General features: G+C 46.1%; 7 protein-coding genes across 7 annotated transcripts; 5 read left to right on the top strand and 2 right to left on the bottom strand.

The window, feature by feature from the left end:
- Positions 1–552: 552 nt before the first annotated feature.
- Positions 553–3066, top strand: I203_105742 (uncharacterized protein; the record flags this gene model as incomplete). The annotated part of the gene is made up of 4 exons (XM_019144894.1): positions 553–2171; positions 2245–2341; positions 2409–2689; positions 2745–3066. 4 exons carry the CDS (start codon positions 553–555, stop codon positions 3064–3066), a joined length of 2319 nt encoding a protein of 772 aa, XP_019006229.1.
- Positions 3067–4238: 1172 nt separating this feature from the next.
- I203_105741 (uncharacterized protein) lies at positions 4239–6119 on the top strand (the record flags this gene model as incomplete). The annotated part of the gene is made up of 5 exons (XM_019144893.1): positions 4239–4249; positions 4314–4635; positions 4698–4862; positions 4922–5821; positions 5892–6119. 5 exons carry the CDS (start codon positions 4239–4241, stop codon positions 6117–6119), a joined length of 1626 nt encoding a protein of 541 aa, XP_019006228.1.
- Positions 6120–6544: 425 nt separating this feature from the next.
- I203_105740 (uncharacterized protein) lies at positions 6545–7952 on the bottom strand (the record flags this gene model as incomplete). The annotated part of the gene is made up of 3 exons (XM_019144892.1): positions 6545–7245; positions 7319–7789; positions 7856–7952. 3 exons carry the CDS (start codon positions 7950–7952, stop codon positions 6545–6547), a joined length of 1269 nt encoding a protein of 422 aa, XP_019006227.1.
- Positions 7953–8592: 640 nt separating this feature from the next.
- Positions 8593–9255, top strand: I203_105739 (uncharacterized protein; the record flags this gene model as incomplete). The annotated part of the gene is made up of 1 exon (XM_019144891.1): positions 8593–9255. One exon carries the CDS (start codon positions 8593–8595, stop codon positions 9253–9255), a length of 663 nt encoding a protein of 220 aa, XP_019006226.1.
- Positions 9256–9614: 359 nt separating this feature from the next.
- Positions 9615–10531, top strand: I203_105738 (uncharacterized protein; the record flags this gene model as incomplete). Its single annotated transcript, XM_065517831.1, has 5 exons — positions 9615–9813; positions 9869–9993; positions 10074–10081; positions 10148–10258; positions 10330–10531. The coding sequence occupies 5 exons, from the start codon at positions 9615–9617 to the stop codon at positions 10529–10531; spliced, it is 645 nt and encodes a 214-aa protein (XP_065373135.1).
- A 354-nt stretch (positions 10532–10885) lies between these two features.
- On the top strand, positions 10886–12502 carry I203_105737 (ATPase GET3; the record flags this gene model as incomplete). Its single annotated transcript, XM_019144889.1, has 8 exons — positions 10886–10970; positions 11042–11059; positions 11132–11199; positions 11299–11437; positions 11512–11605; positions 11711–11966; positions 12105–12398; positions 12470–12502. 8 exons carry the CDS (start codon positions 10886–10888, stop codon positions 12500–12502), a joined length of 987 nt encoding a protein of 328 aa, XP_019006224.1.
- A 338-nt stretch (positions 12503–12840) lies between these two features.
- Positions 12841–14736, bottom strand: I203_105736 (uncharacterized protein; the record flags this gene model as incomplete). The annotated part of the gene is made up of 5 exons (XM_019144888.1): positions 12841–12893; positions 12964–14063; positions 14126–14337; positions 14414–14497; positions 14560–14736. The coding sequence occupies 5 exons, from the start codon at positions 14734–14736 to the stop codon at positions 12841–12843; spliced, it is 1626 nt and encodes a 541-aa protein (XP_019006223.1).
- Positions 14737–15331: the final 595 nt, after the last annotated feature.

Here is a 15331-nt window from a genome sequence, read left to right as displayed (position 1 = left end):
TTATCGCCCATATCTCTGCCTAATTATGAGACGTTTTCGCGTGAAATATATGGTACATATGGTGAGGTCCAGTCTGCAGTCTGTGCGCCTGATCTGCAGGATGATGATCGACGCCACTGCTGCTGGAATGACGTACCTTTTCGTGGTCGTTCGCCGAGCCCACAAGGCTACAACTTTGAAATTTCCCCTCAACTTTGACTTGGACGTCCAGGGATTTCACTTGTCACGTCGGAGACGGGAAGAAAGATTTCGGTAAGTTGGTGTAAAGGCACCAAACCACCTAGTTTTGCTATTTTGATATCATAATCATATGGGAACTCTTTTTACTGTGGATCACCAAGAAAGTATTCGTAATTTATACATGACGTTAGGAGTACAACCAGCTACAATGGGATACAAAACACCGTTTAGAGGTTGGAGTCACCATGAATCCATCTTTATATGCCATTGCCAAGCTTGTAGTTTTCAGCTTTTCCATACAAAATTTTCGCCGCTGTCATCAGCAACCTTGAACAACTTTCATACGATACCAGGAGTAGGAGAATAGCAATAATGGCACCCATCATACTTTCCAGACCCAATAACCCTCATCGCAATTCTTCCAATACCTCTGCATCATCATCCTTCCGGTCATTGTTCACTCAACCCAACAGCAAACTTTCGCAGACTGTAGGAGAGGCGAAGGTAGAGGATAATAGGATATTACCAGTCAAGGATTTTCCACCTCAAGCTGAAAGGAGAAGATCATCTGCACCTACTCTAGCGGTAGAACCTGATTCTGAGAATGGTACTTCTAGTCCTAGTTCTCAAACAAAGGATGAATTGCCGGAACAAACGAATACACCGAGATCAGAAATCCTTCACAAGCGATCACATTCATTAAGGAGGAAGCCTGTACCATCCCTATTGCTCAATGCTGAGAGTACAGCGACGCCGTTACCGTTACCGTTACCGATGGATCATCCGTTTGCCACCAAGCATAATAAACATGATAGTTCATCAAGTAGCTTGAAGAGCTTTTCGACCGGTAACAGTGCAACATCAAGCATTAATCGCAATCCTATGCTGACTCCTGAGAGGTCAATGGGAAGGACTCCACCACCGCCACCTAGACGAACGGTCAATTCACCGAAGGAAGATGAGGAGAGTATGGTAATTAGGAAAAAGAAGAATGCTAGACCTGATACTGCTGGGACATTCGGTGGTAGGCAATCCTTAGAGGAAGATAGACCTGCGACTGCTACGGAAAATCATCAAGGACAATTGTCAAGGATAGATAAGGAAGATGCTCTACACGCTCGTATGATCTCCCTTTCTCTCGATAGACCTCTACCTCCTACCCCAACTGGTCCCGAAGATAAACAGCTTCAAGTCCCTCCTTCGGCAACTCTTTCTCCCAAATCAAACCCTCCTCGCATTACCAGACCATCGGTCGATACAAACACATCAAAAAGCATGGACCTAATTAACATCTTGCGTCACAGTCCTTCCATCCCGTTACACACCTCTGTGCCCATGAGCAAGAATGGTTCATCAGGATCCGGCTCCGGTACAGGCAGTGGGTCAAAGTTCAGGTCTAAGATACTGAACAGATGGGATAGTTCCGAGAAGGTCAAGAAATCTTCCGCCACCTCTTCCTCAAGTAAGAAAGATACCAACAACGTAGAAGAAGAATTTAGTGTAGATCGTATACCGTCCAAGAAGGATTTATGGGAAGCTGGAACGTGTTTCTTGAGGGATGAAAATGGAGATCTAAAATGTTTTGGTGATTTCTTTCCTAAATATCGAGAAGATACATCATCAACTTTAATTGACGACCATCAGAATGACAAATCTCAGAGCAAAGGTAAAGGGAAGGAGAAAGAGTTTGCTGCTTCAGCTGGAATGGAGAAATCAGCAACTTATTCTGGAGCCTCAAGTCAAAATCAAGTTGAAAATAAGGTATACAAAACGGTCGTTTTCTTCATTAGGCATTTCTGGTGTGGACAATGCCAGGATTATACGTTCGCTTCCCTTTCACTCCTTGATCCGGTCGCGTTGGAGAGAGCCGGTATCAGAGTAGTGGTGATTTCCAATGGAAGTTGGAAGATTATAAAAGCTTATAAGAAATTGTTCAATTGCCCGTTTCCTATTTATGTGGATGGACCTAGGAGACTGTATCAGTTGATGGGGTCAGTCAATCGCTTTTGACATATGTCAGCAAACGCGTCTTGAATCTATGCTGATGAAGAAATTGTCGATTAGGATGACGAAGATGACGAATGACTTTGGGCCCCTATTCAAAGGCAGAGCAGCATATCATCAACGTACGGTCCCTGGACAACTGGTCCATGGATTAGGTGTAAGTCCGCTTCACCTCTTCCTGTCTCTCTATTCGCAGCAAGACTGACTGATGGTGCTTACTTTAGAACGCGTTCTTCCGTATGCCACTTGCCAATCCTGGTACTCTCACTCAACTAGGTGGAGAGTTCATCCTTACTCCTGGATGGAATTGCGAGTTCGCACATCGAATGACAACCACTTCGGATCACATGGAAGCACCCGACGTCCTTCGTCTAGCAGGTTGTGCCCATCCTACCAAATCGGATGCGGTGGAGCTTGAGTTGGCAGATTCCCAGAAAGCGGAGTTGGAGAAGCTGGAGAAGGAGATGAAAGAATGGCAGGAACAAAGAGTAGCTGAACTAGAACGGTGAGGCGTTTCTTTCAGCATTACAACATTCATGTATTGATGGGACGTATCGCAGAATTCGACAGAAGAAGGCTGCTAGGCGAGGAATAACGTATGAGCCCACGAGAAGAGACTCGAATTTCACCTTTTTAGAAGGAGAAAAGGATATATCCGAAATCTCTTTTGAGAATGAAGTCAATCAGGCTTTGTCATCGCCGAAGGAACTCAAAGAAATTTTGAGTAGAGTGGAAGAACCATCGGAAATCGGTGCTAGATTAGAGGACGTTCTACAGGTACATGAGTCGAGAGAAAGGGAGAAGTTGGCTGCACGACAACTCATGTTGGCGCGAGGGAAGGGAGACTTGGAAGTCCGAGTGGACAGCGCCAAGGCATACTAGGTATCTATAATTAGTCAACTAGTCAAATGCATTGGTATATGAAGGATTTTGCCTGCACTTGTGCAGCAAGAATCGGGCCGTTTGTAGAATACGTTTAGGTTTATTCTACCCCTGAAAGAATTACTGCGGTCCGTCGACGTTCTTGAAAGTCTTACGATCGAGTCGGATCTGACACAGACTGAACAAGCGATTCAACGGGTTTGGGGTGTGAGAGTTGTTCCATTCAACGAGTTTCTTACTGATACCTATCAGGTGACTCACTATCTCGCAAGAAGATTTGATCCAATACGCTTTCCTGTGGAGCCAGCATGTCATCATGCTGAATAATTCCAACGAACTCTTTTGACGTGTTGCGCATCATCTCACCCATGTCTGTGTTTTTGTTTCAATCTAATTATTTTTGTCTTCGCGGCCCGGGCACAATCCAAGTGGAGGTCAAACTTTTCTTTCAGCCAATTCTTCGCCTGTTTGATGGGATGCAGCATATCAAAAGTACTACCGGCAACCTCAGCTGACGGTCGGTTACGATCGAGACTCAATCCAAGATCCTTGTCATCAAGAATTTCAAGGGAGACTGTGTGGGGGAATCAGGTAAGTCCGCCGGACCGCTCAGGGTTGTGTGCCTGTTTGTACTATTCTTGGTGTCTTGGTATCATGTGGTGCACGGATTTGGATTTTCTGGGAAGCATAATCCTTAACATGTTACGTTGATTCAACGCAACTTACCATATCCCCTTCATCTGGTTTACCAGGCTCTTTCGGCTCTTTTCACTTTTTACTTTTACCCTTCCCCCTTCAGACATGCAAAGGATACCCGTTTCTGCCGAACGAAGTCATGATCTTCAGCTCTGACCCCCTACCCTACGCAACGATACCGTTTGTCATCAAAGCCTCTTCTCGTATCGTCAAATTACAATGGGCGGTCCGGCGGCCCGTGGGGGTGGAGAGATTTTAGTGTTTTGATCGATTCCTCGAGACTGATGATCAATGCAGAAGACATATTTTTGACCTGTCCTGTCCTTTGGGAAAAACACATATATAGCCGCGATCGCAACCGACTGTTTGTTTTCGCCTCTTTATACCAAAGTACTAGTTCGAACTGCTGTACTCACTTTAGTTTCTCTCGCATCAATTCATATACTCAAGACACACGATAAGAGAGGAATTCAATAATGGCTTTTGGGTAAGTGGCGATAACCGCGGATCGTTATGACCAAGTGTGGCGGTTTCTGAATTTCGCGTTGTAGATCCTCCGAACGCGCTGAAGAGCGACGACATGAAGCTCAAGAGGCCTCCTTCGCTCCCGACACCCACAGACCATGGCATGCCCACTCCAGAGCCTACATGCTTGCTGCTGTAGGGTTCATGGGTATCTTCTTATTCGGTTATGATACCGGTCTCGGTGGAGGTGTGATCGCCCTTCCATCCTTCGCCAAAGACTTCCATATTTCCGGTACCAAAACATACGTCGCCTCTCTGCAAGGTAACATCGTCGCTATCCTCCAGGGCGGAGCGTTCTTCGGAGCCATATTTGGAGCCCCCTTGGAGGATTATCTGGGCAGAAAATGGGTACGTGAAATCCCCGAAAAAGCCTTGAAAGAAATCGGGCTGACAAAATTTCGGATTTTTAGTCTTTGATGGTTGGTTGTTGGATTTTCATTCTCGGGGCCATCTTACAGACTGTCGCCTCATCTTCTCTCGGTCTCGTGTACGGCGGTAGATTCACCTCCGGTTTCGGCGTTGGTTTGATGTCTATGGTTTGCCCAACTTACGCTTCTGAGATCGCTCCTAAAGAGGTGAGTACTCAACAAGCTTATAATCGAACAGTGGGCTCGTGCTAAAGTCCTATGTCTAGATTCGAGGTCGAATCACTGGTATGTTCCAGGTCATCGTCGTCATCGGTGTTGCTTTCTCATACTGGATCAACTATGGTGTCACGTTCATGAACGCGAGTCGAGGGGCTATCCAATGGCGGATCCCTATCGGTTTCCAATTTGTACCTGTCGGTTTCATGGTTATGCTCCTTCCTCTTTTAAAAGAGTCCCCTCGATGGCTCGCCACCAAGCACAAGGATGAACTAGCACTCAAAAACCTCGCCTGGATCCGAAAGCTCCCTGCTTCCGACCCCTCTGTCCAATTCGAATTCGCTGAAATCGTCGCCGCCATCAGGGAAGAGGAAGCCGCTACCAAAGGTGCCTCATGGAGAGAGATCGGGGCCAAGGGTAACCCCATCCGATTCATCATCGCTTTCACCGTCTTTACATTGCAACAGTGGTCCGGACAAAACTCTATTTCCTACTATGCTCCTACCATTTTCCAATCTATCGGTCTTAAAGGCGCCAAAACCGGTCTTCTCGCTTCAGGTGTATACGGTATCGTCAAGATCGTCGCTACTGCTATTTTCATCGTGTTCGGTGTTGATAGATTCGGTAGAAAGAAGCCCCTCCTCACTGGTATCGCCCTTATGAGTCTTTTCCTCTGGATTGTCGGTGCCATCTTCAAAACCCACATCCCCAACCCTGCTGCAACTACTGTACCTCCCGCTTCTATTGGTATGGCCGTCTGTATCTACCTCTTCGTCATTCCCTACTGTTTCTCTGTCGGTCCTCTTCCGTGGGTCATTTGTTCCGAAATTTTCAGCAACAGGACTAGACACTACGGTTTGATGACTGCCGCTGCCACTCAGTGGGCTTGGAACTTCGGTGTTACTAAAGCAACTCCCCTTATGGTTATCAAAATGCCTAACGGTGGAATCGTAAGTCCCTCAAGCTTCCCCTTCTGAAATTGCCGTTGAGTACACTAAACTGACTTTGTTCGGCTTTCAGTTCTTCTTCTTCGCTGCTATCAACATCGTCTCATTCACCCTCGCCTTCTTCTTCTTACCTGAGACTTCCGGCACTTCCCTTGAAGCTATGGACATCATCTTCGGGTCAGTCACCAAAGAAGAACGAGAAGCTGAGATTGCCCGACGAGCAGGTGCCATCGAGAAAGCTTTCGATGATGAGGAGAAAGGTGTCTCTTCTCATGTCGAACATCATGACAACAAGGTATAAGCGCAGCAATAGGTCGTTTACAGTCAGGGTCACATGGGTAGAATATATCTCTGATACATATACTGTAGTATATATATAAATAATGACAGGGAAATATAGACAGGTTAATAGCTTGATACGATATGTCCATATGGATCATTTTCTCGGCTTTCCTAGTATATTTGGCTTATGTACAATCTATATGCAGGATTATTATTAATGCGTTCACTGCTTAAACGTGTTCTCGGCAGTCAGTCCACAGACTTTGAAGTGGAAGTTTCCGATTGATGGCATAATTGTACACAACCATGGGTGGCGCAACGCGATTGTACGTATATCAGCCCCATGACGCTCGAATGATTGATTGCCTTCCATCATCAAAATTCAGGTATTTTCATATTGCGAATATCCTAAGTTTTCACGATACATCATTCCTACATGACTCCTTACCAGAGCATCCTTCGGTACCAAGTCGACCTTCTTCGTCTTTCCTCGATCGCCATCTCAAGGGTATATTCAACCTCATAAAACTCCTTCTCGAAAAGTAACCACCTGGCAAATCTCTCCATACCTACTTCTTCACCGTAATTCTTCACGTACATATCCATCGCCCCAAGAGCCAAATCAGGAAAGTTCCCCCTGATCTTCTCCCTCTCTTGTCTTTTTGCTTTGGCTCTTTCGACCTTTCGCTGCTGGTGTTCCCTATCTAGATCGTCATTGGTGATCAAGCTACTACTTGAACTTGAATTTGACAACGGGATGGCCTTCTTGAGAGTGGTACGAGCATAATGATAAGTAGGCACCAGCTGGATATTGACGTTTTGGATCTTGTAGAGTACGATACCTTGTAAGGTCTTCGGCTGGCTGTCGTTCTCCACGAGAGTCTTATCGGAATCGGTGGAAGTTCTCGAAGATTTCGATGAAGATCGTTTATTTACGGATTTGGGGGCACAGTCAGTATATGATGGTTCGAAGAAAGGTTCAGGGGAGTCATATTTGCCATTGCCGAGCTGGTGGGTGTGGAAAGGGTAATCCGCTGGGTAAGTGGCAAGTCGAGCCTTCCTTTTGTTTTGAGATTCGGTAGCCGTGTTTCTTGATTTTCGATTTGTATGTTTTTGTGTTTTTCGGTTGACTTTACCTAAATTCTCTGTTCACAAATCAAATCGTCAGCCTCTGACTCAAGAACGTCGTCCTCATATAGTTCATGGTGTTTCGCTCACTTGGTTCAGGAACTTTCGTATCGCTTCGTGTCTTCCCTTTTGATCTTTCGGTTCTCCGCATCATGACCTTTCCCTTACATTCATACACCTCCTCTTGGTCCATCAACTCCTGTACTTCTTGTACTCCACAGGGACCTTGTGTTCTTCCTTGATCGCCAAATGGGATGTCCTGGATCAATCGATCCCAATTGATATTCATCACAGGTTCGACCTTGATCTTGAATGGGTTGTCGGACTCGCCACTTCCATCTCTGTTGGTATAACCGGTACATAATTTGTAGCCCAAGGTGAGAGCAAGATCTCTATTCGAGTTGGGATATCGCCTTCGGTTGTAATCCATTATCAGCTGAGATTCTCTAACTTCAACAGCTTCTTTGTCGATATCGAATCCTGCACCAAATGAGCTATGATGCGTTGGACCGTAGATAATGGAGGGTGAAGGACTTGAGGAAAACGTCGAGGTTGACATCACTAGTGACGAATATCTGTCAGTCTACCAGGAGTCTGGGCATGGGACGAGGAGGTACGACAAATCACTGGTAGGTGTGAACTCGAAGCTACCTGGAGTTTCTTGCGGGGCGTCAAGACTCGCCATAGAAAACGATGTGGATGCTGGACAAGATACGGTTGACATGTTTATGAAGTCTGTGATTGACACCGGGTAGTTATTGTAAGTTTATTCGTATGGTGACAGAATAGCTGGTAGGATACACTGTAATCTTTTCGTTAGATCGGTAGCTGGCAAGAAAAGAAGAAGAGAGAGAAGGAATGGGGAAGATACATCATAAAGCTGTGACTTATATCATGTTGCCCACACTCAGAGGCGATGGGACACGAGAACATTACCCAAAATATAGTTCATTCGTGCTCGGCAGCGAATTATTAAAATCAAAGTTCAAGAAGGATGACATACTCCCTTGACGCCGTTCATTTCTCGACACTTCCTAACGCTTTCAATAGTCAACCAGCCCTACTCGGCACTTCCCGGTTGATGGATGAACCTTGTTCTCAAATTGAGGGCATGACACCGGTAATGCCTGCCTGTCAGATAATTTCAGCATACGATGATGACAGAGGTAGTGCGTACGCTACTCTTCAACTTTATTTCCATAAATCATGCCCGGCCGTCACAATGCTACCTACTTTGTCATGTTCTGGCGACAATGAAAGAGCTCAATGCATATAAAGAATTTTAGCATGTCAGACATATTTGTTTCTACACCTTCTTCTTCCTTCAACAATCATAATTTCGCCACGGTGTACTGATGATCATCATGTCATCCAGAAGAGCTTTCAAATCTCTTTCAAGGGCCACACCGGTGACTCCGAGGTCTCCTCGACTTATCCCAGAGGATACTATCCGACCTACTGCAATTCACTTTGCACCCTCCGTAAAAGTGACGACGTTCGCGCCTATAAAACAACACAAGAAGTCCATATTGACATCTTTCAGTTATACCCGGCGAGATCCGCTTCCTTCCCCTGGTGACTCGATTCTGCTCTCGACATCCTCGGCAAGCCCTGTGTATCCTGTCAATCAGTGGACCTTGACCGATCCGACCGAAGTAACGCAACAAGCCACACCCACCGGTACATGTCAACCGAGAACATTTACTTGGCCGACCAACGTGCACTGCTTCAAACCGAACAGCAACGGACATCACTATCATACGGTCGGCTCAAGCACATATCGGATTGATAGTATGACTTCCTATAAGCCGTTTGAAGGCGAAGATTGTACCTATCGACCTGAACTTCAGAATGACAAGAAACGTATGATGGAAGAAGCCGAAAAGAGAAAAAAGGCCAGAGCGGCCAGGAGGAAGGAGAATGAAGCTTTGAGAGTGAGAGGTGGTAGAAAATGGGCAAAAGCGATAGTGTTCGTATTGGGATATCAGATGAGAAGGGTTAAGGACTGGGCCAGAAGTGTTAGTTGACTTGTTGAGGAGCCTCTTGAAGCGAAACCTTTCATAGTTCTGGGATTTTCGGTAGTCGAGATGCGAGTTCTATAGACTGATTGAATATATTCAGCCAATGGTCTGAGCTGTGCGATTCATCCTGTTGTGCATTCAAGAGCTGCTTGCTGAAAGCGTACTCTTCCCATAAGCAGGAAGAGCATTGATTCTCACTAGTTTGCCACTTTGTTTGCAGACGTCATGTTTGTGTGCCTGAAATCCCACCAAACATCATCAACAACTTGTGTACCACCACACCACTTGCTTTGCACTTGCATCTATCTTTCACAATATTGAATACTACATACTCGGCCCATATCAGCTACAATTAGTCAAACGACATGCGGTCGGTACTACCAACGAGATACTACTACTTCTTTTGGCTCGTTGAGCCAATTTTGACGATAGCCGGTGGACTATCAGCTATCATCAACCCCAAGGACTTCGGACGATACCAGCTGCCAGATGGGATCGAGAGGCTCACCGTAGGCATTGGTGGCAGCTCTAGAGGACAGATGGTCATCTCCCAGCTCGGATCATGTGAGTGAGCATATCATAGTATGCGTGTCATGATCGCTGAACTGGAATGAGATAGGCTTCATTCTCCTGGCGATGATCTCACTTTCTCTCGTTTACCTATTCAAGAAGCACCTGGATGACAAGCCTGCTCTGCTGGAGAGGATGATGAAAGGGTTGTTAGTACCACTTGCTATTGCCGATGTAAGTGTAGTTGTGTATCGTATAATTACCGGAAGAACAAACTGACTCCCATACACCCGTTCTTCCATTGTGATGTACAGCTACTACAGTGAGTGCTGATATCGGTGCTTCAAGCATCTAGGGATTGCTGATCAGTAGCTTGCTAATTGTTCAGCGTGTTCGTAACCCTCATCCCACTACCTATATCTCATCTCAAATCCCCATACGAATGGACCCATATCATCCACTGCACCGTTTGGATCACTCTCTCGCTATTTGTGACAAGGTAAGCCAGCCAGTTCCCCTCCTTCTTCAACAAGCTTCATGTACACTTATGCTTGTTTCTCATGCCTACAGAGTGTGTTGGCTACTTGGTATTGGTAGACCATCCGCAAGATCGATGGCTACCGCATCACCACTCAGTAGAACGGGTCAAAGACGGATTCCTCTGCCCAAAACGGACTCTGAACTCGTTATAGAGCAGGTGGTACCCAAGGATGGGGACAGTGAGGGCCCGAGAAGGAGGAATACCCCTAGAAAAACACGTCTAGTGGAATAATCTGTGTGGTCAACATGTTTTGAGGAGTGGTGCTTCGTAGCAGGAATGTATGGAACAACCCTGTTGTGATAGCGCGAACAGAGTTTCTCAATCTGCATGCATGACTATCTAGACTGTCTTCTTCGTCATGATCGCTGTCACCATGCATATGATGTACACAAGAACAGCTCAAGTCAGACAGGTGTGCGAGTGGATGGACGTGAAAAAAAGTGGAGCTTTATGTAGGTTGACGATGTGGAGGTGATGTTTGCTTTGCGTCTGTTGCCAGCACCTTCCTTGTCAACCATACATCTCACTCCTTTCATCCTCTACTCATACTCGACCACGACTGACACGGTATCGCGTCTGGACATCATGGCAGCAGTGATCGAAGGCGATCTTCTGCCCCCGACACTTCAGAATATCTTAGACCAGAAGAGCTTGAAATGGATCTTCTGTGGTGAGTCGAGCTACTCGACAGCAAGTTGAACGAATATGGCTGATCTGACTTCGTTCAATCTGATTTCATAGGTGGTAAAGGAGGTGTTGGTAAGTGAAGGTTCTTTCAACATCGTCAAGCAGATGTTGATGCACATGATTAATTGGAATGACATGCGACAGGTAAAACAACCACCTCGTGTTCACTCGCTGTTCAGCTAGCAGCCTGTCGAGACTCCGTGCTTCTTATCGTGAGTTACTCTTTTCTGCTGTCTGTCATCCCATCGATGTCGTGTTCCACGTTTACTAGTTCATCACTGGATGCTGAGTGCTCTACATGAACGACATAGTCCACCGATCCAGCTCACAACTTGTCCGACGCTTTCTCCCAAAAATTCAGCAAAGACGCAACCAAGGTGAATGGGTTCGATAACCTGTTCGCGATGGAGATCGATCCTAATGGGAGCTTGCAAGAGATGATAGAGAATTGTACGTATCATCTCATCCACTACGATATTGATCATCGAGAGCAAGAGCTGACATTAATATTCTCTGTAATCCAGCCGATCAAAGCGGTGGAATGGGTGGAATGATGCAGGATCTTGCTTTTGCTATCCCAGGTGTAGATGAAGCTATGGGTTTCGCTGAGATCATGAAGTGAGTCGGTGAATCCTCAATATCCCAACTACCCTACCTACTTCTGTCTTCTGCACGACATCTTCGAGTGAGATAGCTGAAATACGAAGGTTGACTTTCCCCTAGACACGTCAAATCGATGGAATTCTCAGTAATAGTCTTTGACACCGCTCCAACTGGTCACACACTCAGATTCCTTTCTTTCCCCTCCGTCCTCGAGAAAGCCTTGGGTAAATTGAGTACACTCAGTGGTCGGTTTGGACCGATGCTGAATCAGATGCAATCCATGTTCGGAGGTGGAGGACCACAAGAAGATATGTTTGCTAAGCTGGAGGGTATGAGGGAGGTCATCTCGGAGGTAAACTCTCAATTCAAGGACCCAGTGAGTGTCGGCTTTATCTAAACAGCATTATCATATACCTCGGACACGACCCTTCCCCATTTTCCCCCGCCATTTGCCTCTCAAACGGCTTAACTTTCACTTCAGCGGGTATACTAATAATTCTTGTTCTCTATATAGGATAAGACCACTTTCGTTTGTGTCTGCATCTCCGAATTCCTCTCGTTATACGAGACCGAGCGACTCATCCAAGAACTTACCTCGTACGAGATCGACAGTCACAATATTGTTGTCAATCAATTGCTCTTCCCTAAATCTACCGACAACTGCCGGCAATGTACGGTCCGTCATAAGATGCAACAGAAGTATCTCAACGAAGCTTACGAGTTATACGGAGAGGATTTCAACATTGTGAAACTACCGCTGTTGACTGAGGAAGTCAGAGGAACAGACAAGATCAAGGAGTTCAGTAAGGTATGTTCCAAAATATCAATATAGTGGTAGGGAGACTGAATGCTGACCCCTATATATGTTTATCACTGCAGATGCTCATTACGCCTTACGTACCTCCTCAATAGAGTGGCTTGATGAATCCAGGTGGGATCAAGTATTTGGAGGGGGTAGATCTTGGGGTTGTCGAGGGTATGCACTGTCATCTATACAGCACCTTGCGATTGACCAAAAATTGGATCCGAATCACAGAAGCGGTTGGTTCCCAAAAAGATACATTTGACTACCTGAAATTCCGATAAAACCAGCAAATGAACGTTGTCACTTGTTTTTGGCTTTTCCACCGTTATTGACTTTTCCGTTCTTCCTACGAATTGAGTTATACAAAAAGCTTACTAATTATCCGACATCCCACGGCAAGATATCACCCCCTAGCTGATCCTTTCACCCAGGTCGACAAGAAAGCTTAGTAAACATATACGAATTCGTCATTCTTGAAATCGGTCAAATCGAGCAAAGCTGATAGAATGAAGGGTACCGCTGTCAGTCCAAACAGATTATATGGTCGAGCTAACGTGGGCATACTTACCATTCTGACCAAGAGCATCACTGTGTTCCTCTGATCCATACGCTTGGTACTTGCTTTCCATCGAAGTATCCTTGATGAACCTTGGTTTACCGTTGGCTACTCTCTGGTTCTGCCTTTGCTTGTTGAAGAAGAACAATAGGACAACTTGGAGACCGACACAAGCCAACATCGCGCAGAAGATACCCAACGTAGTCTTCAATCCAGGGATATAGTGAGGTTTATCCTTGTCGGTGAAAATGGCTGGACCAACGATGTTGCCTACGGCTGAAGCGGCGTTGAAGATGGACATCACGGCAGCCTTCTTAGTTTGACCAGCAGTGTTTCCTGCAATCCAAGCGACGACCATTGGGTTACACCCGAACAGGAACGCCAATAGATAGTAACCGATCAACGCCACCGCGATTCTGAGATGTCCTCGAGTGTTCTCACTGTAGAGTAAGGCAAGACCGACGATTACGATCCCGATGAACACTCCCAACATAGCTGACTTCAACCTGAACTTGGTAGCGGCGTAACATCCGACCATAATGGCGAGAATCTGTAGGAAACCGAACGGCATGTTGAGTAGAGAACTGATATTCTTGCTGAAGCCGAAGGAGCCTATCAAGGTAGGGCCAAAGTAGGTCGTGACAGCAGCACCGACGTTGTTGCAAAGGGTCAAAGCCAGCCAGAGGTACGTCTTTGGATCGATGAAGAGCTCAAGAATTTGCTTCCACTTGAATTCGTTGCTACCGGTTCCGGTATTGTTTGCCCTGAGTCTCTCGATTGCTTTGGCTTTTTCATCCTCGTCAAAGAACCTGGCCGAGGCCACATCCGAATCGATCATATACCAGATAACGGGTGCGGTGAGAACGGTGATGATACCCGAGATGATGAAAATCAGTTGCCAATTGTGGATGTGGGGTGATTTGACGTGTCCCAATCCGAAAGAGATGAGAGCAGCGACGATGGTGGCCATTCCGTTGGTGGAGTACCACGCGGCTACTCTAATGGGCTGCTCAGATCGTCGATACCATTGTACAGTAAGGAGAGAGAACAGGGGGAGACAGCCAGCTTCGAAAAGACCGAGTAATGCTCGACAAGCCAAAAGACCACCGAAGCTAAAAAGCAACTACGGTCAGTCACAAATGATTAACTAAAAGATGAAGGCCAATAGACTCACGTTGAAGAAGCGGCCATACAGGCTTGAGATACTCCCCAACAGAACACCATCCCTGTCATCAAGTGTCTGGCTGGAACTCGTACAAGAAGATAAGAACTGAATGGTTGCCACCCCAATTGAACGACCGCGTTGATCATGGAGAGCAAAGAGTATTGGTTACCGTGTAGGCCGACGGTGGTGGACATGCCCAAGTTGTTCGCGTAACCGAGAAGCTGGATTGAAAGCTAAAATCAGCATTCCCTTTTCGCAAAATCTGGCGAAACAGGAAGCAGATAGACGTAGACTCACCGTCTTATCGAAGATTTGCAGAAAGTACACCCACATGAGGATCGACAAAATCCTCTTATCTGTCTTTCTCCTGATTCGGACATTCTATTCATGCGTTCTTTATCAGTAAACAATGCGAATACTTCTCAAATGCGAAGGGGACTCACATCTTCTTCCGTGAGCTCCACTCGCTCTTCACCAACGTACTTCAAAGCATTATCACCATGTTTGATCTCATTGGTCGTATGGTGGTGAGCTTCATGTTTGAGATGTTCATCTCCGGCTTCAATATGGCTTATCTCAACCTTGTCTTCAATTGGATAGTTATTGGTGTTGTAGGACATGATGATCTGATTGCAAGTCGAAGATCAATAGTATCTGGGAAGACCATGGAGCGGGACGAGACCTAGGGGGTCTGCAGATCTACATTATATACATGTTTCCAGTGGATCGACCTGGATCTTTGATTCGGATGAGTGTCCGGATGGATACTCGTTTTTGGTAAGTATCGGATGAAAAGGACAGATCGTTAGCCGACGACTCCAACATGAGTCTACGCGTGTGAAGATTCAGCGGCAGCGGCAGAGGCAGGATCAGAGAAGGGGAATGCCAAGTGGATTAGCGGCTCTGACCTGAGCATTTGTTCCAAACTTAGTCATCTTTCTATTCAATTCGTTCCTTAAAGACAGGTAAACGCCAAGAGAGCAACTTGCCAAATATAGAAAACTGGCCCCACGGGATCAATCATTAATCGGTTATTCTTCCAGGAGGGGACCCGTGTCGACCCTTTCCCCCCTGCCTGGAACCGTGGATGTATCACGGGAAAATCACGAGAAACTAACGGTTGTTGTAGGACATATGACCTGTCTGTCGTATCCATTGGGCAAGGCAAAACACGGCATTCCAAGGAGATCCACTCTACGACTATACGTGCATGCA

The sequence above is a fragment of the Kwoniella mangroviensis genome (genome assembly GCF_000507465.2).
Source record: "Kwoniella mangroviensis CBS 8507 chromosome 1 map unlocalized Ctg02, whole genome shotgun sequence".
NCBI lineage: Eukaryota > Fungi > Basidiomycota > Tremellomycetes > Tremellales > Cryptococcaceae > Kwoniella > Kwoniella mangrovensis.
This window is presented reverse-complemented; position numbering and strand designations above follow the sequence as displayed.